Here is a 21,715-nt window from a genome sequence, read left to right on the forward strand (position 1 = left end):
ATATTGAGATCCGGCATGGTGAGGTGCGACTATATGAGTAGTCTGAGTATAAGAACTGGGGTAGTGGAGTTTTTGTAGTTTTTCTTTTGGCTTGGTTTGGTTTTGGTTTGGTTTGGTATGGTTTGGGAGTCAATTTGAGCGTTTAATTGCTGTGCTCTTTTATCACATCAAAGGGCTGTCTGTCGTTCTTTAAATACAAGCTTTTTCGTATTATGTAGTTCACGCAACCAACCACTCACGAGCTTGAGTAAACATCTATCTAGCGACTAGGATATTTACATGAGTCGAATCGAGGTTTCCTATTCTTGCAGGGCTCGGTTTCCCTTTATTTTACGGGCACAGCCACACGTACATATGGTGGGGGAAGCCTTGTTACGGAGCAGTTTGGACACCTCAACTTTGACCGCTTATAGCTCATCAACCACCGCACATATTTTCAATTTTATTAGATGGATCTACTCAGTTTCACCTGCTCTACCATTCTGTCTGCTCCGACTTTTAAGGCCATTCTTCGTTGTTGAGTTATATAAAATATTTTGGCGGGGACAATGTCGCTTCATGTATGGGCGTCTTTGCCAAGGATTCTCCACGTGACTCAAATTGCGAGGCTTTTAAAAGAAGGTCACGTGGATAGTTCTTGGCAAAGAAGCGCGAGTACTAGGTTCTTGGCACGTAATCTGTATGTGTTAGTAAGCAAAATCAGTACCATAGGTGAAGCCACTAGCGCTCGACTGTTTCCAGCCCTGCGTATAAATAAATGCGATGCAGCGAGTGAGTGGCCCGGGTTTGGTTTTCCCAGCATGCGCACTCAGTTAAAACCTTAGGCTCCGTGTAATGCACGCCCTTGGCAGAGCCCGGCCATGCATCTGATGCATATGATACGATAACTACATACGGGCCTGCATCGTGATCCTTCTGGAGTATCGACGGCGCCTCTCGCCAGCGCGGTGGAGCCAATAACCGCGGGCACAGAGAGGGGGAGGAAGGGGGGGGGGGGTGAGTGACACTACATAACCCCATTGGGGATTGACTGGATGGTACTCTACGTCGTGAGATAGCCAGTACAGTGCTAGTTAGCTACATGTATGTTTCACCCAAGTGCTCCTCCGAGAGTCACCCAGATAACAGTAGGGCCCAGTACGAGAGCCTTTTTTCTCCCTCTTTCTCTTTCTCTCTTGCTCACTAGTCCTCACAGCTGATAGACCATAGACAGCCTCCGTGAACATGTCGACTACGATGCCCCCCCCAACGGCACTGACCAGAGCCCTCCTCCTGCTCGTCCTCGTCCTCCTCCTCGCCAGTAGGGCAATTGCACACAGCAGCAGCCCACAGCCAAACAACCATGCCAAACACCGAGCACAAGTACCCGCCGTGCCCGAGATCGAGCCAATAGCAGCGCTCTCTGCCGGCTGGGCGCTCCAGACGGCGACGCCCTGTCCCGCCGGCACACACGGCGCCCCCGCGGGCTGCTGCCCGCACGGGACCGTGCTGGTCGACTATACGCCGAGCAACACGCAGGCCGCGGAGGTCATCTGCTGCCCGGAGGGCGAGGGTGCGTATATCACTGCTCTACATGCCCTTCAGCCTTGTTCTCCTTCTTGGTAAGAGAGGTGTGCTGATTGAGGTGTGACGGTTTGTAGAACGGGGCGAGTGTATACGTGCGCTGGAAGCCCGCCCTGCCTGTGCGGACACGGCGTGGGGGCTGCGGACGGACCGGCGCGGGGGTAGGAGGTTCTGCTGCGGGGGCGGGGAGGGCGGCGGGGATGGGTGCCCGGGTTTGGGTGGTGGGGTGCAGAGGAGGCAGCAGACGGTACGTTCCTCTCCAATACCATCATGATCGTGACATCTGCAGGACGGTGTATAACAAAAGCCCCGCGCGCCCGCGCGCTTTCTACAAGCAGGAATACGATTCAAGAACCAGCACCTACTACCTCACCACATCCGCATCCACATCCACATCCGCCACCACCACCACCGCCACCTCCTCCTCCTCCTCCCCCACCTTCACCACAATAACCGGCAGCTCCCTCCCCACCGCCATCCCCACCGACACGCCCATCCCCCCCACCCCCACAAGAACCTCCCGCAACCGCAACCGCAACCGCACCATCGGCATCGGCATCGCCAGCGCCGGCGCCCTCGTCGCCCTCGTCGGCTTCATCTGGCGCTGCCACTCGCGGCGCCGCCGCCGCGCCAGAACCGCGTCCCCCGGAGGCATGGACGCAGACGGGGCCAAGCAGGCTGTGAATACGGGTGTATCGGAGCTCCCTATTGTCACGACGCAGCAGATCATGACTGGTGGGCAGGACGGGGGCACGGGCGCGGGAACAGGGCCTGGGGCGGGTGGGGCAGCGCAGGGGACGTATACGTGGGAGCCGGTGTATCGGCCGCCGGTTGTGGAGGCACCGGCGGTGGAGCTGCCGGTAGGGGGTGCGGGGGAGGGGTGGCGCAGGAGTTGAAGGCGGGGGCGGGGGCGAGGAGGGATGGGGGTGATGGCGGGCGGAGGGAGGAGGGGGAATGGGGAAGGAAGGGGGGGGGGGTTTATGTAGTGTTCGTCCCCCGTTTCAGGTTTTTTTTTTTCTTTTGTGATAATTTTGGATCGCTTTTGTTCTTTGTGTACTGCAGCTGCTCTGGATACTGCCGGCACCAATTGCAAGGCATAGATCTCGCCATCATTATCTTATATTTCAGCTCTCTTTATCGATGCAGGACCAGACCTTAAGAATTAACTCACCGCCCATCACTCGATCTCCAAATCCCAGATCCCGTGTTCGAATCCAGTCACAGCCAATCACTCGTCACCCGTCACTCCCCCACATTAGTTGATCAGTTAAAACCCAAGTTAGACCTCGTACCAAGAGATCTCTCAGAACCTTTCCTGCAGCTGTAGCCTGGTGCATGAGTCCTGGATATCACTGCATGTAGCGGTGCGTTTTAACAAGGCTGCATGCAGCTGGGCATTAGATACATGTATGTATACGCTGTCAAGCTGGCTGTCTAGTAACACTTTTCAATTTAACATTGGGGAATATGTGTTTTGAACGTTCCAGCGGCTACGTGGTCGGACTCGGTCAATGAAGCATATGTGTTAGTTCCAAGGGCTATAAGTTGAGCTGCGGCAGCCCCCCTCCCCTGATCCTTTCATCACCACCACTCTCGTCTTCCTGCATCCGAGCATTCAGTGCATGTATACACCACAGCAGCCCTCTCTAACCCTCAGACAGCGAGACCTCCCTCGACCACAGACAGCCTGAAAGTGCCTAACTAGGGTGGGTGGTGCCAAGCGACGAGTGATATCTCAAGAACATGGCAGGCTCCAATCACAACAAATCACTCGACCACAAACACCCCACCAATATCTCAATATCTACAAGTTCTATTCTACCCTCCTCCTCCTCCTCCTCTACTCCTCAACAACACCAAACATCGCCTTCCCCCCCACCTCCGCCAACCTCACCCACTTGCTAACCCCCCTCGGCAGCTCTCCACCATCATGAGTCACCACCACGACCGCCACGCCCTCCATCTCCTCCAGCACCCTCAAACACCGATCCCGCACCCCCGCCTCCATCCCCGAAAACGCCTCATCCATCACCAACACATCCCTTTTCGGTACCACCGCTCTGAGGAACAACACCAACCGCTGTACACTCAGCCCCGCATCCCCAAACGCCCCCTCCCACCCCTCCTTACCCCCCACGACGTCATCAAACTCACGCATCTTGCGCTCGGCTTCCTCCTGCTGTGCGGGCGTGAGTACGGGGGTGGTAAGTGGCGCGTCGGCATACCCGCTCAGCACCGCGCGCCGCAGCGACAGGTAGCGGGGGAAGAATGCGTGGATCTCGGGCGAGGAGTGACCTATGCGGCGTTGGAGCTCGGAGACGGGGACGCCGGGGACGCCGGGCGTGGGAAGGCGGGACTTGCCGAAGTGGGTGATAGGGAGGGAGTAGGTTTGTGGGTGGTCGGAGGTGATGAGGGATGTTAGGGTTGTTTTGCCGGAGCCTGCGGGAGGGCAGGGTTAGTATTGACGGTACGGGGAGAGAGGGTGCGGGGGGGGGGGGGGGGGGAAGGGGGATGGGGGGGATTACGATTCTGCAGCGGAAGGGGTAGGACGGGAGGGGGGGGGGGGTGGTCAATGATTGCGGACAGGTTCCGCAGAGATGCTTTCCCGTGAGGTACGAACCACCCATTCTAGGCTGAATCATTCCTCACAAGGAAAGCTTCTCGCAATCCCCATCGGTCTCATCGATCATTGGCCCCCAAGTCCCCAAATCCCCGGAACCCATATTACCATTCTCCCGCTGCAGAACCCTAACATTGACCAGCGAGAGCGCCCTTACCATTCGGCCCAAACAGCCCCCACTTCTCCCCTCTCCGAATCGTCCACGAAAAGTCCTTCAAGATCTCCTTCCCATAATATGCAATCCGCACATCCCTCATCTCAATCAGCTTCTCCGGCAGGTCCTCCTCCCTCACCTCTTCTTTCTTCTCCTTAACTCCCTCCTTCCCTCCCTCTTTGCCTCCATCCTCCACATCCACACCCGCCCAAACCTTCTCCAGCAGCCCCCCCTGCCCCTCGCCCTCCTGCAGGATCTTGAGGCCCTTCCGCGCCATCGCCTCGACGACAGCGCCCTTCTCGCCAATAGCGTGCACCTGGTTGTCGGCCACGTAGGCGAGGTGCGTGCTCCATTTCGGCACTGCGTCTTGGAGGCGGAGACCGCATACGACCTGGGCTGCGAAGGGGACGCCGGGGCGGGAGATGCTGTCGAGGAGTGATGAGATCTTGCGCTTTGCGATTGGGTCGAGGCCCACTGGGATACATCAGCCTCCTCCTCTCCGATCCCAGTTCTCCAGCTGTGGTCCCGGTAGGTAGATGGGTGACAGTGGTGGATACATACTAAACGGCTCATCCACCAGCAGCACCTCCGGCCGCCTCAACAGCGCCTGCGCAATCCTCGCCCTTCTCGCCTGCCCGTTCGACAGCGTCATGACACTCTGATCCAGCAGCGCCCCCAACTGCAACCTCTCCGCCACTTCCCTCACTGCCGCCCCCCTCCTCCTCTCCGCCTCCTCCACCTCCACCCCCGCAGCATTCTCGTACGGGTTCCGCCCCACCTCCACCGACCCCTCCAGCCACTGCTGCAGCGTAAGATCAAACTCCTCCCGCAGCGACTCATACCTCGATGCCGCATAGCCCTCGCCGCCCGTGCTGCCCGCCAGCATGCCCGTGCGAGCGCCCGCGCCGAACGAGACGAGCCCAATGGCGTCCTGCGGCCATTTGGCGTGGGCGGCGAGCGCAGGGTAGGTGCGGGACTGCGGGGAGAGAGGCGTGTGTGTGCCCGAGAGGATGGAGAGGAGGAGGGTCTTGCTGGGGCCGAGGATGGTCCATTTCTGCGTGGGCGGGGAGGTGGTGAGGGGCGGGAGGGTGAGGGTGAGGTTGGGGAAGAGGGCGGGGGAGGTGGGGGTGCGGTGGAAGGTGGCGGAGGTGATGCGGATGAGTGGGCGATTCATCCTGGGTTCATGTATAGAGAGAGGGTGTATGGTGAGAGAGAGAGAGAGAGCTGTGCGGGAGTGCAGATAGCTTTGGTGTTGACTCAGAGCTGTGTGTGGTGTTGTAGAGATAGAGTTAACCCTAGCCCTGTGCCGTTGACGACGTCCGGCGCTAGAGCACTCGCTAGCTTAGCTCAGTTGCCGAGGTGAGCTTTCATGCGCGAGCATCGAAGAACATCTCGATATCTCTACATCTCTCAATCTCTCACTCACTAGTCACTCACTCGCTCACTCACTCAACTGAACATCAATTCAATCCCACCTTCACCCACCTCCACAGCCATACCTACACCCCTCCACCCCCCAATCCTTCAAGGATGCTCCCGCACCTGCAGCGCTCCCGCCCGACCATAACCTCCCCCGTACGTGCCATTCCCCTCCCCCCATACCTCTCCATCAAAACAAAAAGCTAACTCACCACTACACGCAGAACCCACCCGTCACCCCGCCCCTCACGCACACCCGCCCCCACTACAACCCCGCCATCCGCCACCCCGCCTTCTTCACCGAGCGCCTGCACAAAGCGCCCTCGCCCACAGGCGCCGGGGGATCGAGCCCCGTCACAGCGGGTTACGCATACGTCCCTGTGTCTGTGTCTGCGCCCAAAGCTGCGGGAGCGAAGCTCTGATCTGGTCTGGGTGGGTCTGGGTAGGTCTGGGGGGTCTGGGGGTCTGGGGTCTGGGGTCTGGGGTCTGGGGGTCTGGACTACGGCAGTTTTCTGTTTAGTTTTGTTTCTGCTTTCTTTGCGGTTTTGTTTTGTTTTGTTTTGTTTTGCGGGTCACGATGATGAGGAGCTGTCGATTGATTGCGGCACCCCTTGTTCATGGGGAGAGAGATATCCTTGTGAGGAGCTCTCCGCTGGACTGGATCGGTTCTGTATATTCCACTCTATGATGTAGGTACATGACATGACGCCTACTAGGAACGCACTATATCTAAGCATAGCATGCTTCCGTCTGTATGTGCCAGAGATCATAATCATGATCATGCTACTCTATGTTAATCCCCGCCTACGTACGAGCTCCTACATACATGCTTCCATGCCTACACACCCACCGGCTCTTCCTACTCCCGAAACCGATGCAAATAAACAAGCCCAAACAAGCTCTCATCGCGCTCCCACTCCCGCTCTACGCCAATGGTCCGGGCGTGTGTGGACGCGCGGTATGGCTATAGGCTTCTTTTCCACATACCTACCTACCTAGCTATACTCGAGGTACTATATTAGAGTGCCTAGAGCACCATGCCGCCATATCGCCTGCTCTAGTCTAATTTAGGCTATTCCAAAAACAAGGCCACAGAAAAAAAGGAACACACATAAAAAAAAAAGGAAATAAAAAAATAAGCATTTCCCTACTCCTCACTCCGATGTTTACTCAACCACCGTATCCCCCTCCAGTCCCCGTTCCCCCGGTGCCTCGTACCCCCACATCAGCCTATCGTAAGTCGCAGGCAAAGAGAGTGGTACTGTACCTCTGGTGCCGGTCTTCCGTGGTATGCAGCACTGGATTCCAAGTATGAGTAACGACGGGAGTGCGCAGGAAAAAGAAAAAAGTGCACTATAGCCAGGTGATTGTAATGGGGACACGTAAGTTGAGTTAAGGGTATAGCATGTAGGCTAGGTTGGGTAGGTTAGGTGGTAGAGTCATAGGATGTCACTCGGCTTGACTGGCATGAGTAATGCGCTGGATGCATTTGGTTGTGGATGAGCGTTTAACGCAGGGGCTCGGGGGAGAAGGGACGTTTCAGTGTTTGGAGAGTTGTTATTGATGTTTATTTCTGGCTATGCGTCAATTGATGGTGAATTCGAAAAGCAGTTGGTAGGAGTAGATGCAGTATACGTAGTAATCACCCTCAGTGCCATCATCACCAGCAGCAGCAGTAGACAAATTTTCAAGATCATCTCTATCCCTCTGATCTGCTCCCAGATCCGTCATATTGGCAGTAAGTACTACATGTAGTATAAGCACCACATCCGGATCCACTCTGGCCATGAGTGAGTAGATCGATAGAGTAGGTAAACCCGCACTTCCGCCAGCAGAAATTCATAGTCAGCTAGCTACATGTAAGTCAGTGCTAGCTGAAGATCCCGAAAACGTGACAGCTCAATTTTTCCGTTAGTCAGTCAGTTAGTCCTAGCTGAAGATCGATCCCGAAGAGAACTGACTAGCGGACAGCTCAATCGTTGAATCTGCTTGTCTCACTCATATGTTGCTGGCAGACTGTCTTACAGTCCGGCCCGGTATTCGCCATTCGCCGTTAACGTTGAGTTGCACATGTACTAGCTGAAGTAGTACTCCTTCTAATTCTAGATCGATATCGTAGTACTGTTTCTGGATAGTAGTACTCCTCCTAAACAGCGTAGCACTCATGCCTGTAGGTGGAACTGGAAGCGGAAGTGGAACATACCATCTAGCTGTCGAAAGAAAGTCCGAATATGTATCTACTACCCAGTTAATAATTCCCTAAGCCTCTATTGTAAATATCCAATTCCTCTATCCCCAATTGGCCGATTGCAAATCAACACCCAACGGCGAATCCGATAAACTGGTAAGACGTGATTTATTACAAAGGATGGAGTCGAGTTAACGATTTAAATAACCCACAATAAAGACAAGTATCATCTCACTACTTGAACGGACCACTACCCGCTCCTCCAACTTGAATGACTGTCATTATTGACCTTCATACATACGTATCAGCCAGCAAACCATACCCTCAGTCACTCCCCCAAAACCAAACCCAAAGCCTAAAAAAAACCGACCAACCACCGCCAACGGAGATTACCACATCTCCGCCGCTAGTCTCCGTCACTTTCCGTACGACTCCGAGACCGCCGGTGATTAATCCATCTCACCCACCCAGCCCACCGGGCCCTAGATTACCTACCGTCCTCTAGTCTGTCTCACAGCCCCCCGTCTCGATCTTCTCAACGGCTGTACCTACTACACCACAACTACATCCCACCCACAGCCGAAACCGTTGATATCTAGAGTACAGTCACGATACCTTCCACCCAGCCCCTTCGCACAAGATTAACAGATAGTCACGCCTACTCTAGAGCCTGCCTGCACTTTATGCGTGACCCACAGACGTAGGGGCTGAGACACATCATCTCACGTCCGTGCGGGCATGTGCTCACAACGCTAAGATCACCGCCGGGCGACACCGGCACCGACCCACCGACGTGATGGTCAATGCGCCCTATGTACTAATCAAGAACCGTGGAGGTCCGTGTATGTACATGACTGGAATGTATGTCGATGTCACTGTGACGTAGAGCTAGCCTTAGCGAATGACCATGACGGTGCGCGAGAGCGAAGTCAGGCGAGGGCACGCATATGGGGAAGCGAACAATGGGAAAGCGAGAAAAGAAAGCGAGCAAAAGAAGGCGAGAAGTGAAGGAAAGGAAGGGAAGAAGAGAACAAAGGCATGCAAATCGCGATCAATCGATCGATGATGAACGTCCCGCGATGCTCGACCAAACGCAGCCACTGATTGGGCCGACGAGGTTGCAATGGGGTCATGTCACCTACGAGTAGCTACCCTACTGGTTCACAGATTCTCACTCTCAGTGTTTCTCCCACCTCCCCCGGGATGTGGCCCGTGAGCGATGGATGGCGTTATTTAGAGTACTTAGCGCATGCAGTTTTTCTATTTTTGTTTTTTCTTACTCAACTCTATTGTTTCCCACTATTAATTTCTCTTCTCCCGATGTTCAACAACCTTCACCGTACCACCCCCTCGTCTTTGTTACGTGAAAGAAAGAATAAACTCCTCCTCATTCGCCTCAATTCCGGGCCTCCACCCCCAACCGGCCGCGGTACGTACGTTGGTCATCAAGCTTACAACACAAACACGAGATTTCGAAATTCCCCCATGGGGTTGGGGAAACAAAAGGTACTCTATCCATCGGCCGCTACCATCACCATCGGTGATTTCGCCACTGACTGGCTGGCTGGGCCGGCGTCAAATGAGAATGATAGCCTCCTGGCTAGGAGCTCTGAGTACTGTACACGTGAATGTGAAGCTGTGTGTGCACCCGAGTACTGTGAATACCTTACTTACGTTCACCGTGTGTGTGTTTACTCTAGCTACTCAACACTTACCTTACAGCAAAGTACGCGTAGTGTGCTGGCCGGTATATAGCAAGTAGTAAAAGTCTCCGAGGGGGGCAATGGCGCGCTGTGGATCCTCTCAACTTCTTGATAGACGTTGTTGAGCTGCGAGGTGCTGCTAGCTGCGAGGTAATGATGGGCATGCCTGCGGTGTGTGGCTATCCACAACCGTTTTTTTTACCTACCACCCACCACCACCACCACCACCACCACCACCACCATCTGATACTGTAGAGTGGGTTGTCTCCTCTGTCTAAGGCACTGTATGTACGGATCTGCCTGGGTTGGGGTCGGGGAGTAGCCAATCCAATCTACTCACAATGTGATATGTGTGTAGAGCCTGCTGCTGCTTGCTGCTTCTGATAACACTCACCAACCTGAAGCACGGTAGATCCTCTCTCCACTCTATCTCTATCTAGCAACCTACCACTCTACCTACCTACCGTACCCACTCAAAGCGATTGCGCAAGAAAGCAAAAAAGGTCAAAGAAGCAAGAAAGAAAGCTTCCGTGCAGCAAATCCATGCCGGCAATCACTTTGCTGCGTGTGTTCTGGATCATTCCTCCAACCAAGGCCTTTTTGGCCAAATCCGCTTGCAAAAGTTGAGCATCAATCAATCAAACACAAGGGACCGTCCCATGTGAACAAAAAAATCGGGTTTCCAGAAGGGGGCCGGATGCGGCCGGGCGCCGAAGCGAGCTTCGGCTTTACTTTAGTTAGAGTAGGGCCCTGCGCCCATGTGGGCGGATTGGAGACTGGGCTGGGGGTTTAGATGGCGAGGTGGTAGTTGTGCGGAGAGAGGAGGAGAGGGGACACGAGGGGACACGAGGGGCGAATGGGGAGTAGCTAAGTACAGTACCATAGCTAGAAGCTAGAGTTGAGATGTAGTTAGATCTAGGTTGGATTACCGCACAGTACGTTTTTTTTTTCCTCTCAGATCTTTGTTTTTGTGTTTATCTCGCAGGGCAAAAAAGAAACGAACTCTATGCTGCGCCGCCGCCGCTGCTGCGTGTGTATCTCGCACTCCAGTACTCAATCTCGCACGGAGGAGATATGCGGTTGGGAACTTGATGTAGGTTGCTGGTAGGCAAGATAAACACCCCCCCCCTCTCCTCTCCTCTCTAGGTATTCCTTTTCCTGCGGGCGGTGCGAACAAACTCATATTTCCTGCGAGCTGTCAAATGCCTTCTTGATTGTGCCTGCAGCTGTTATTGGATGCGCCGCCAAGGCTGTGCTAAGGTCGTGGTACAATAGGCAGATTAGCCATGACAATGGGGAGCGCCAGAACAGACGAGACGAGCAACCGGCGCCGGCGGCGTAAGCTCTGGTCTCGCGAGAAGTCCGGATGAGGGGTAAAAATAAAAAAAACAATTTGTTCCCCCGACCTCGCACATACTACCGTAGTATGTTGGGAGAGGGAGGGGGAGGGGGGAGGGGGGGAAGGGTGACACTGTATACATAAGGGATCCCATATTACTTTCACACAGCTAGCAAGCAGAAGCATTGAAAAAGTAAAAACCTTCAACCTAGAAATTGGCAGTCGACCCATGGGTGAGGTATTTTGGATGCGCTGTGATCGGACCAGATCTTGGCAGGTACTTCCTTTGGACGGAGGGAAGTGGTGGACATAGCGGGCATGACTGCCCGGAGCCGCAAGCAGCATCAGACAATGTCTAAGGACATTGGACAAGCTTTGCCAACTGGCCCAGCCAGAGGTTCACCACCCTCCCACCAAAATCGAACAACATCGACCACCTCTTTTTTAAATTGCGAATCGATCCGCCCGGCCTGGGGGGAAATCCGTTAAATCATGCATTGCATAAGGACGAGGAAGGGAGAAAAAGAAAAAGGAAAAAGAGAGAAAACTGGCGAGAATGGAGGGAAGGAGATCATTGGTATTTGAGAACCACCACCACATTCCTACTCGGGTACGAGGGTTAGAACCAGAACATGCAATGAGGTTATTTGTATGGCAGAGCGGCGCCACTCCATACAAATAATCCCTGTCTCTTCACTTGAATGTTCTGGTTCTTATTGCTGTACCCGAGTACTATCCACCGCCAAGACGGGGTAAATTGACGCGGTCTCCGCGGGGCGTTGGGGGTTTCTTGGTCTCGTCTTGCCAGCTGCCCCTCACAGAAATGATTGTGTGTTGTAGCCTTGCTCTCTAGCATTCAACTTAGGCGCCTTGGTACTGCTGCTACTTGGAACGAGTTTTTTTTCAGGGATCAGCCAGTTGCAAAAGGATTGATCCTAAACTTTCGATGAGTTGTTGTGGTGATAGGTAGTAGGTTTCAACCAGGGATCCTCTCCCATCCCCATAACATCGAATTAATTGACCCGTGATTACAGTGCTCTGCTGTATGTACGGACAGACAACCCATCGTGAGGCTTTTATGATAGGGAAGGGAATGAAGGGTAAAACCACACATATGTATGTAGTAGTCGGTAGGCAGTGATATTGCATTTGAGGTTCTTTTGCTCTTCCATCTCAGTCAATCCCTAGGGTTGAAGCTGTTCTGTAACTGCTCAGCTCTGCTGTAACGTGGGAAGTTTTGTTTGAGACGGACGGATGCGTCATTATATGATGTCTCACACTAAGAGTAGATACACCCGTGCACGTAAAATCCGCAACGCAAGCAATCGATCAGCCCGGATATCTCCTCATTCGGAGCAGGAACCTAGAGGCTCTCCGTCTCGGTTATGGAGCCCGTGTAGTAGTAGTAGTAGTAGTAATGGAGAAAAATTAAGCGCAAGTAATTCAAATCCTCAAGTCGCTGTGTGGGTTTCGTATGTAGGTACCTTAATGGGTAGAGACTCGGAGTGACTGAACCCCTGATGACACCCACTCTTGTGATACCCCCCACAATCTGCAAGGCAGGCAGGCAAGAAAAGAGAAGCAGGAGGCATTCCGCACTGATTCCAGAGCTCTCATCATGACCCATCTTTTTTTTCAGCGGCCTAGGCAGGCTGTGGGGAAATGAAAGTCACCCGTATGAGTGTGAGTGAATGAGTGAGGGTGTGCGAGTGAGCAAGCAATGGAGGGCTGGCGAGCACGCGACTATCCCGTCCTATTGGGGGGAGGCGCGGACGGGGAAACACTTACTGCAGGCAGACCCCTGTGCGCTTCCTTCAGCAATGTGGTTCTCTGGATTCTCGGCTCAGTCCATTCTATTTAACTGTCCAGAGTTCCCTCAAGACTTTTCTTCTTTTTTCGCTTGCTTACTTTTGGTTTTTTTTCAATGTCATTCGAGGTTATCAGAGGCACTAAACTATTACTGCCATCATTACTACTACTACCACGACAGCTACTACCACTACTATATCGATCGATCGGTCCTCGAGTGACCACTTTATCTAACAACCTTCATACCACTACACAACCCAAGTACCTATATAACCAGGTACCCCTCATCAAGCAGCCTTTCTATCGATATAGGCCCTACAATCGACCTGGAAGATAGAGAAACTACATAATAAACCTTGTTAATGTCGATCCCCAAATCCACAATGACTGCCACTACTACCACACGAACTCGTCGAGGCAGAGCCTCATCTCTCGAATCACTATCTACTACCAAATCATACGATTCGTCTCTTACCGTCACTGCAAATACCTCCACACGATCCTCTGCTCACGAGCATATGGGGCTACATTCCTTATCGGCACCACTACAGCAGAAAAAGGCACGATTCGCCGAGAATCCGTGTACGGGTACCTACTACACACACAACGAGAAGTCGGTACGGAAGCAGAAGAAGAATGTTTCCAAGAAGTTTATAAACGGGGCCAAGAATGCGCTGGGATTTTGCTGCTGGCTGCTTTGTGCATCTTGTGTGTTGTCCGGGCCGGAATATGAAAAGTGGAACAGCGAAAAGTTGGATTGACTGCTAAAGCCCAAGACTACTACGGGGAGGAAGAGGAGGGGTGGGGACTTATTTCAGCCTTTTTACTATTTTTTGATTATTATTGCTTTTACTGGAGTTTGGAGGGTGGTTCGAGATACCCTGTTCTTGAGGAAAGGGTTGTATAAAGTGTATATTTATTGTTGTACGGATGGGAACGGGGCTGGGAGTTTTTGTGGGTCTTTCTTTTTCTTATTGTCGGTTTTCTTTTGTCAGAGCTACATGCTTGGGGGATATTTGCATTGGTACAGTACTATTACTGCTACCGCTACTACTACTACTACTACTACTGCTACTGGACTTCACAGTTTTCCTTTGTTCTGTTTTGCTGTATATTTTATCTTTTATCATCATCTTCGGATCGCCGGCACTGGCGTTACTAAATGCAAATTATTACTATCTTGGCTCAAAGTTAACAAGATCGACAAGTCTAAAACATCATTAACAAGTCTATCCATGACGAATCCATCCCGCACTCCGAGTACGTCCGAGTAGATAGGCACAACGTCCCTGGCACTTACTCCGTACGCGTCGTCCCGATCGTCAGCCGGGCAGCTAGGCTTCGAGTACTAGGAAAGTACCTGCATCATGGTACTTTGGGTAACTACATGTAGGCCAGCCAGCACATGGCCCCAAATCAAATGTTCAGGCTGCTTGCCCGTACGTGCCAAGAATAGAAGCTTACAGTCATTTCAGTCATTTCCTAGAAACACCTTTTTTTTCCCACGTGGTGCCTCATCTCATTATCGTTTGATCGCGTGTACTCTTCCTCTTCCTCTTCTCTTCTCTACTCTTCTCTTCTCTTCACCCATCAAAAATGGATCTACATACACACTAAGAAACAGATGGGTTTACCAATACCCACTCGTACTACGAGATATGGCGGGAAGCATCCGATAAGCTTTTCCAAGGAACGCCTCGCATCTCTCATGTTTAGTAATGGGAACTCTTCCTGTCGGACAAGACAGTTGGGTGAAACTCGGCCGGTTCCAAAGCCGTCTCCCCCGGCCGGGAACGGTACCCTTAGCCATGTTATGGGCCATGCCAAGTTTTCTCATCAATCATTTCCACCCCGCAGACTCGGCGACCAACCGATAATCGCTAGTGACACGGCGGCGCGTGTGGTGCGTCATGAGGAATCACTCTTGTCGGAGATTCCGGTTGTGTGGGGTGGGGTGATGGTGGGCGAGGTGCAGGGCGAGCTCTGATTCGCCTGCATTTCTGTTTTTCTTTTCATTGAGGCGCGGGTTCATCACCCCAGCAGAGAGAAAAGGAGGGATGAACAGCCCTTTCAGCACCAAACAGAAGAGAAGAGCTTCTTCTTCAACGGCGGCCCCCTTCCAGAGCCTCACGGTTCGCTTAGGCGTTACTATTGTGGAGAACGCTAGACTCACTGTGGCAGTGTCAAGCCAAAAAGTGGCAAAAGCCACAACCCCACCGACTGTTGAGTTAAAGTTATCGACACGTGACGGCTAGTAAAGTAGAGTAATCCAGACTAACGACCTTCCGGAACCTCTCTCTCTACTTTGCTAGCACGCCCTGAGCTCTCCCGTCCTGACCTATCAAGAGCTGTGAGAGTTGCACGCACACGACCACTTCCTGGATGAACACTACCTGGTCCTACTAGCTAGGCTTTGCTGACCGACAGTGACATAACTTTCTGCTGCCCTGGACATCGTTTGCAGAGTTTTATGCATGAAGGAGATTTCATCTAGAACTGAGACCGAAACGCATGAGTTATGTCGTTGATGCGTTAGCCTTTTCGATCTTTTTTTCAAACTGACAACAGAGGCAATCGCGTACGATTTGGGATTAGAAGATTGGGGGCAATCGCTAACTATTCTAGTGGCGTTCTAACTACGTGTTGCTTTGGCGCTGCCGAGTGATAGTCTGTGGTTGTCATCGATGCTGATCGGAGACTCTGGACTGTAATACGGTTTACTAACATATTTACTCCATTTTTGCAAAGGGCACATTTCCATATCCGTACCTGTCATTACTGGATCGAGAGTAACGGTACAGTACATAGAGGGGCTTGCCGCAAAATATTCTTCCGTTTTCGATGGCTTGCACCTCAACAACTGTAGGCATGCTGATCGCTATGATATGAGGCGGCCCCGCGGGTTAGGTGGCTGCCCCGGTTTTCACTCCGCACAAGATTTGAGGGGTCCTGGATTTGCGGAATACCAAGATCTGGAATTACCCTTTCCGGTAGCGGGGTTGAACGATTTAGCCAGCGCCATAGGCCTCGGCTCTGGCCGTGTGTGCGCCAATCAGTGCTCCGTGATGCCCGCACTGTGGAGAGGTTCTAGAAGCAGGAGAACGCGTCAAACGTGTTGGGTCACATAGGTATCCCTTAAATAGAGATTGGGTGCCCCATTTTCAAGAAAGTCGATTTGTTTCCCAGGAATTCCCTTGGTATTTCTTGGCCCTACGCAATTTAACTGCTAGCTGTATCCTATTCTTGCTCGCCGCTAGGAGAGATTGAAACGCCATAGTCGTCGGTCAATATTGTTTCCGACTTGGCTCCTTCCCTAATATATTGAAGGTCGAGCCAAGAAGATGAACGAACCCGGAGTATCCGGAGGATTTTTTTTAAAATAGACTACTCTGGATTGTCATTCCAGAAATCGACCAAAGGCATATTCAATGAAAGAATGTGATTGAAAGAATGCGATTGATAGGATGGTGGCATATACATATATATGCGGTATAAATATACCGATTTCCCCATAGATAGAGATCTGTCCGGCGTGATTGACAGATAACGGCTCTGCGCTGCTGCTTCTGGGCCCGTGCTTCTATCAGGTGTCCATCGGGCATGCCCTATCTAGTCCATTTAGGCTTCAAATTCACCACTCATCTTTCAATCTTATCGGAATAGAGATTGTCGGGCTCTCGAACCTTTAAAGTAGTTTAAAGTTTATATAATCGGAAAAAACTATGATCACGGCCGACAGTTGGTGCAGTATTTATCGGCCGGTAGAGTTTGGAAGGGAGTTTCCTGCCGCAGATATAAAGTATTACTTTAGGTACTAGTTACCGGCGGATTACCACAGGATAAGTATCGCTAGCTACATTTATGCGCTTGAACGGGGTAAATGGGTAAAGGAGTAGGGAAGTAGTGGGTGTGCTGATCAAAGCCTTCCAACTAAATCCTACTCTATGCATACCATTATTTATCAGTTTAAAGCACCGGTGTACCTACATATTGCAGCAAGCAGTTTCCGGCAATTGGATACACTGTATAATAATAATCACGACCTAGGTATTGAAAAATATCGTGCATTGGCTCATATCATCATTCAAGACATACGGCACTCCGATAAGTATTTGGGTTTAATCTTATCAGATCCGGGTCTCGGCACACGTGCTGCTGCATATCTATTGGCACAAGCACTCCGGATGGTGACGGACGATAGTGAGTCAGAAGGCTGCTGATACGAGAAGAGCCAGTTACCTCTGGCTTTCGGTAGGAATACACCAGCAAGACGATAATCAAGGCATTAGAAGCAAACACCGACTGTTTATAAGCTGCATGGTTGGCGACGGTATCTTGCTGTGTAATCAATTTTGATATCAGTCGAAAGCTTATGTGAGATACGCAGGAAAAGTACTTTATGCGAGAACTACTCATCATAAGCTTTTTAATACCGTCGAATCATACTTTAAGGTTGGCTATGAAGATAAATCGGCTTACTTATAAGGATGCCGAGACCCGATCCCGAATCCACCCTAAGAAGCCGGATACGGGTATACGTATCCTCATAGCGTTGAAGAAGGATCGGGGGTGTTTTTAAGTTTGGATGATCCAATCAATATGGTATCAAGGAAAAACAAGAAGAGGATAGAGGGACATGTATGTATTATTGCATTTACAGAACCACAAAATATCACTCACTTGCTCTATTGGGATATATTTAGATCTGGATTTGTCACATCTTCGTGCCATTATAGCGAAATTCAACCACAGTAGTACAATTTGATTGCGCATCGTAAAAGAAACCCCGGCGGCTGGGGGCGAACAAAGGCCCTTAATCACCTCGAACCCGAGCGCCTCGTACTCCCAACCTTCAGGACGTTTCCGAACATGGCCGGGTCTGCGTACCACGAAAATCGAGGGTCTCATGAGTCTACGGGTAGACTGCGTATCCTGGATTGCCTCGCGGCGATGCCTTGTGGACAATATCATTAACCTGATCCCGATGCTGATCCTAATCCTAGCGAAGCTCGTCCTAGTCCTTTCCCCATTTAGCTAGTTCCCATCTTACCCCTGTTGACAACAACTTCAGCATTTCTCAGCATTTCAGTATCCCCATTGATATATGTATGTACGTATACTACCGTCTACCAATTCGTACTTTCACCACAAATTCAAATGGCAAGCACTTTATTATACTCCGCAGCCGCACTGCACACGATACTATATGTAGCGCTGCAAACGTCTATATCTTTATTGTCACTACCAAGACTGGTGCATCAACACTTGATCCATAACGGAGCAGCAGCGGAGGAGAACTATCGAGTTAAGGATGCGTATGCGCTTGTGACTGGGGCAACAGATGGCATCGGAAAAGCGCTTGTAGAGGAACTAGCAACGAGAGGGGTGAGTGAAGCTGCCAACCTTCAAGTCTAGAGACTTAGTTTGATACTGGCTAGCTTATACTCATATCGGAATAATGAAATGTTCAGTGGAATGTGATAATCCATGGGCGCTCAACTCAAAAGCTTGAGCCATTGATACACCGCCTGTCAGGCCAGTATCCGAACCAACGCTTCCTTCCTTTCATCGCAGATGCCTCAAAGTCACCAGAAGAACTGAAGCTTCCGGAGCTTTTGAGGCAGTTCAAAGGATGCAATATCACACTCTTGATCAACAACGTCGGCGGTCTACCGCCTATAAAAGCTCTTTCAGAACTCACGGACGAGGAGATTATCCAAAACGTCCACGTCAACGTGAGCTTCGGAGTATGTTTGACAAGAGTTGTATTGAAGGAAGGATTACTAGCGCGCAAGAGCTGTATCTTGAGCTTAGGCAGCATAGGAAGTATCATGACTCTGTATGTCCCCCAGCGCCCATAATAAGAAAGAAAAAGAAAGATCAAACCATTAACATGCTCCCCCAAAAGCCCCGGAACGCCCACATACAGCGCCTCCAAAGCCTTCACCACAAAATTCAATGCCTGTCTCCGCGAACAACTCGCCTCCCAGGCTCCCATCTTCCGAACCGACTCCATAGCCACCAAATCGATCGAAATCATCTCTATAATCCCCGGGGGCGTGCGCACCGCCATGACGCCCATTGACCACGCGTCCTACTCCCCATTCGACGGGCGAACCTTCCTAGTCACGCCAACGGCCTTTGCCCGGGCCACGTTGGGGAAGATCGGGCTGGGGAAATACTATAGAGAGATCTATTCGTGCTGGCGCCACGAGTTTCAAATGGGCGTGTTAACCGCTTTCCCGGAGGAATGGGGGGTTCGGGCTTGGATTAATCGGCTTTTGATGAAAGCAGTTGATGGCCCGAGGGCGGAGGGATGGAAACGTTTGGGTGCTGGCTGGAAGATGGTTGATGGGAAGTTGGTGGGACCGGAGACGGGTGGGCGGAAGTTGGACTAGAAGCTGTCAAGATTTTGCTTGTCGCCTCTGGTGTGGTGGTCAATGATCGATTGTTGTTTAATTGTTAGATTAGGTTTAGTGGCTTGGTATTGCTTGGCTTGTTGCACATTCGGATTTCATAACAAGGAGTAAAAGAAGCAAGTAGAATCTCTTAAGTTATGCCAAGGGGTTGATGAAGAAATCTTTACTTGTCCCTAAACCTGGAGTGGGTGTGAAGTTGATTAGAAATGCTCAAAATGCTTAACAGTGAGGTAGACAAACATGAATCACAGAGAGCGTATGAAGTACATATACTCGTGTCTCAATATCTGCCAGAACGAACTCGGTTCACAGGATATTCCTAAGTAATGTATAATAGAGCAGCCTCTTTTCTCCCTCATCTTTTCTTTAGATGAGCTTACTAAAACCAAATCGGGAAATTTATGAAGATTCCAAGGAAATCTTAAAACGTTATACTAATTTAAAGGAATTCTCGGCAAAAGGATCATAGAAGAGAATTAGTTGATAAAATGGAGTGTAGAAGCTCCGCCTACGATAATAAACCAAGAAGTGCATGCACACATGTACATGTAGTAAAACATCCCTCAAATGTAAAGCCTTTTAAAATCCCGCAGACTACTCATGCTCCACATAATTGTACCCACGTTGTCCATTCCCAGTCAATACAGCCCTACCCAACAATACATCATTACATGTGTATGTCGCAGACGATGGATCGTTTAAAACCATATCTCCATCTTTCCAAATGTGATCATAACGCACCCGCCGGTCGTACATAAGATTATCGATAATCCCAAAGACTGACGAATCTCCATTTGATATATTGGAGATGATGCTGCCATGTTGAGTAGTTTGATAACGCAGGCAAGGAATACCCAATGTGGGATGAGGAGTAATCAAAGTCGTTCTCTCAAAAGGGTTTGAAAGAGTGCTGAATGTGCATTTTGAAAGTATTTTGACGCTTAGGGGTTCTGGGAGGTGCTCGAAGAGTTGTCGGGATGATGAGAAGGAGGGAATGCCATATACATCAGTTTTCTGCGTATCTGAGCTAAGTATTTGTAGCCTAGTTGTCATGTTTTAGTGGCCATAGATATGAGAATTATTAAAGATTCGGTATAAACTTACTTCGGAGATTGAAAATCCAATCCATGACGCTCAGAAATTGGAACTACCTCAGCTATCTCATGGATTACCACTTGAATTCCCGTTTTAGTGAAACCTCGAAGGATAATTGGTGAGTTTTGTTCAGCTAAATATCTGAGCTTGGTCGCATCGATACTACTGAATGATTGAATGTCAAAACCTGGAACAGGAGTGATGAGTAGACCAGTCGGGTACAAAGGTTCAAATGATATACGTGTATCGCTCCAATGGTATAGATCAGACTTCTCCCGATAATACCAAGGAGCACCGTCCTTAAAAACTAGTTCGTGGCTTGATGATGTTTTGAGACTGTCGAGATGAGCTGTCGTAACGGAGCCATTGAGCCCATAAACGGTCGTAGCATGCCACGGAGTCATATTATGGCTAATGTGAGGAAAGAGAGAGATCGAAAATTTGGTACTCCCAGACGAAGGATGGATTGAAAGACGAACATAGTCATTAAGATTGGTCTGTACAGCAGTGGAAAATGCCTAAAGTTTAAACGATTAGGAAAGATTTCAGTTTTTTCGGTTGGGTATGTGGCTGCTAGCCTACCTTTCCACGAGCCAGCATCTTCCGTGCAACCACCTCATTCCTCTTTTTGATAGCACTTTTTGATATTTTAGTTTCATACGTCTTTGTATTTGCTAAATCTTTGCTGAGAAACTTGATATAACCTCTGTACGTCGCCGCTGCATCCTCATTCTTCGAGATCTCCTGACGAACGTCAAATCCCGCCGGAGTGTAAAGTTGGCTCATTTTATCCCGGAAGTTCTGGGCTTGAGCTACATATGTCTCCTCGCTAACTGGTTCGGAAAGGTCCAGTCCGAGCAGATCCCGAAGTGGAACGAAACGGATGTGGCTGAAGCCAGAACCTTCGGAAATCTTTCGAAGTGTTTGCCCATATATCCAAACATCACGGTCAGAAACCCCGAGTAAGTCTATCTCAGCGTTAGTCTCATAGATATAAATAATTTATCAACGGTCTCTTGAGGGTTACCATTGTATACGATTCCATCAGAGGCGATGGTGACTTGTGCCCCTGGGTTATAGATATCCTCAATACTTTTACACAATCCATCTAAATGGGCAAGGGCAATCTCTTCTCCTTTATCAGGGATGGTACCCAGGACCTTGGAATCATTATTTGGAGATTTGAAGGGGAATGCAGGAAGAACCATGCGGATGGGTTGGAAGCATTCTACTTTTCGCATGACTATCGGGAGAAACCGTTTTCTACCTTCATCGTTACGGTCAGAGGTACCATCACGATGTCGAAGACGATAACTTTCTAGGACATCGAGGATTCGATTTGCAACTTGGAGTCTTCCCGTGATAGACGTTTGTTGTTCAGCGCCGATGATAATCGATATCGTCAT

At 50.6% G+C, this 21,715-nt stretch overlaps 6 protein-coding genes across 6 annotated transcripts; 4 read left to right on the forward strand and 2 right to left on the reverse strand.

The window, feature by feature from the left end:
• Window positions 1-1,236: 1,236 nt before the first annotated feature.
• On the forward strand, window positions 1,237-2,459 carry H6S33_009730 (uncharacterized protein; the record flags this gene model as incomplete). Its single annotated transcript, XM_044841157.1, has 3 exons — window positions 1,237-1,552; window positions 1,641-1,810; window positions 1,902-2,459. The coding sequence occupies 3 exons, from the start codon at window positions 1,237-1,239 to the stop codon at window positions 2,457-2,459; spliced, it is 1,044 nt and encodes a 347-aa protein (XP_044698545.1).
• Window positions 2,460-3,403: 944 nt separating this feature from the next.
• Window positions 3,404-5,511, reverse strand: H6S33_009731 (uncharacterized protein; the record flags this gene model as incomplete). Its single annotated transcript, XM_044841158.1, has 3 exons — window positions 3,404-4,002; window positions 4,341-4,811; window positions 4,899-5,511. 3 exons carry the CDS (start codon window positions 5,509-5,511, stop codon window positions 3,404-3,406), a joined length of 1,683 nt encoding a protein of 560 aa, XP_044698546.1.
• Window positions 5,512-5,867: 356 nt separating this feature from the next.
• Window positions 5,868-6,178, forward strand: H6S33_009732 (uncharacterized protein; the record flags this gene model as incomplete). Its single annotated transcript, XM_044841159.1, has 2 exons — window positions 5,868-5,912; window positions 5,981-6,178. 2 exons carry the CDS (start codon window positions 5,868-5,870, stop codon window positions 6,176-6,178), a joined length of 243 nt encoding a protein of 80 aa, XP_044698547.1.
• Window positions 6,179-13,178: 7,000 nt separating this feature from the next.
• On the forward strand, window positions 13,179-13,556 carry H6S33_009733 (uncharacterized protein; the record flags this gene model as incomplete). Its single annotated transcript, XM_044841160.1, has 1 exon — window positions 13,179-13,556. One exon carries the CDS (start codon window positions 13,179-13,181, stop codon window positions 13,554-13,556), a length of 378 nt encoding a protein of 125 aa, XP_044698548.1.
• Window positions 13,557-17,952: 4,396 nt separating this feature from the next.
• Window positions 17,953-19,193, forward strand: H6S33_009734 (uncharacterized protein; the record flags this gene model as incomplete). The annotated part of the gene is made up of 3 exons (XM_044841161.1): window positions 17,953-18,180; window positions 18,267-18,634; window positions 18,704-19,193. The coding sequence occupies 3 exons, from the start codon at window positions 17,953-17,955 to the stop codon at window positions 19,191-19,193; spliced, it is 1,086 nt and encodes a 361-aa protein (XP_044698549.1).
• Window positions 19,194-20,314: 1,121 nt separating this feature from the next.
• Window positions 20,315-21,715, reverse strand: H6S33_009735 (uncharacterized protein; the record flags this gene model as incomplete). Its single annotated transcript, XM_044841162.1, has 3 exons — window positions 20,315-20,827; window positions 20,892-21,277; window positions 21,337-21,715. 3 exons carry the CDS (start codon window positions 21,713-21,715, stop codon window positions 20,315-20,317), a joined length of 1,278 nt encoding a protein of 425 aa, XP_044698550.1.

Source organism: Morchella sextelata (genome assembly GCF_020137385.1).
Source record: "Morchella sextelata strain SCLS chromosome Unknown scls_3, whole genome shotgun sequence".
NCBI classification, from domain to species: Eukaryota; Fungi; Ascomycota; class Pezizomycetes; order Pezizales; family Morchellaceae; genus Morchella; species Morchella sextelata.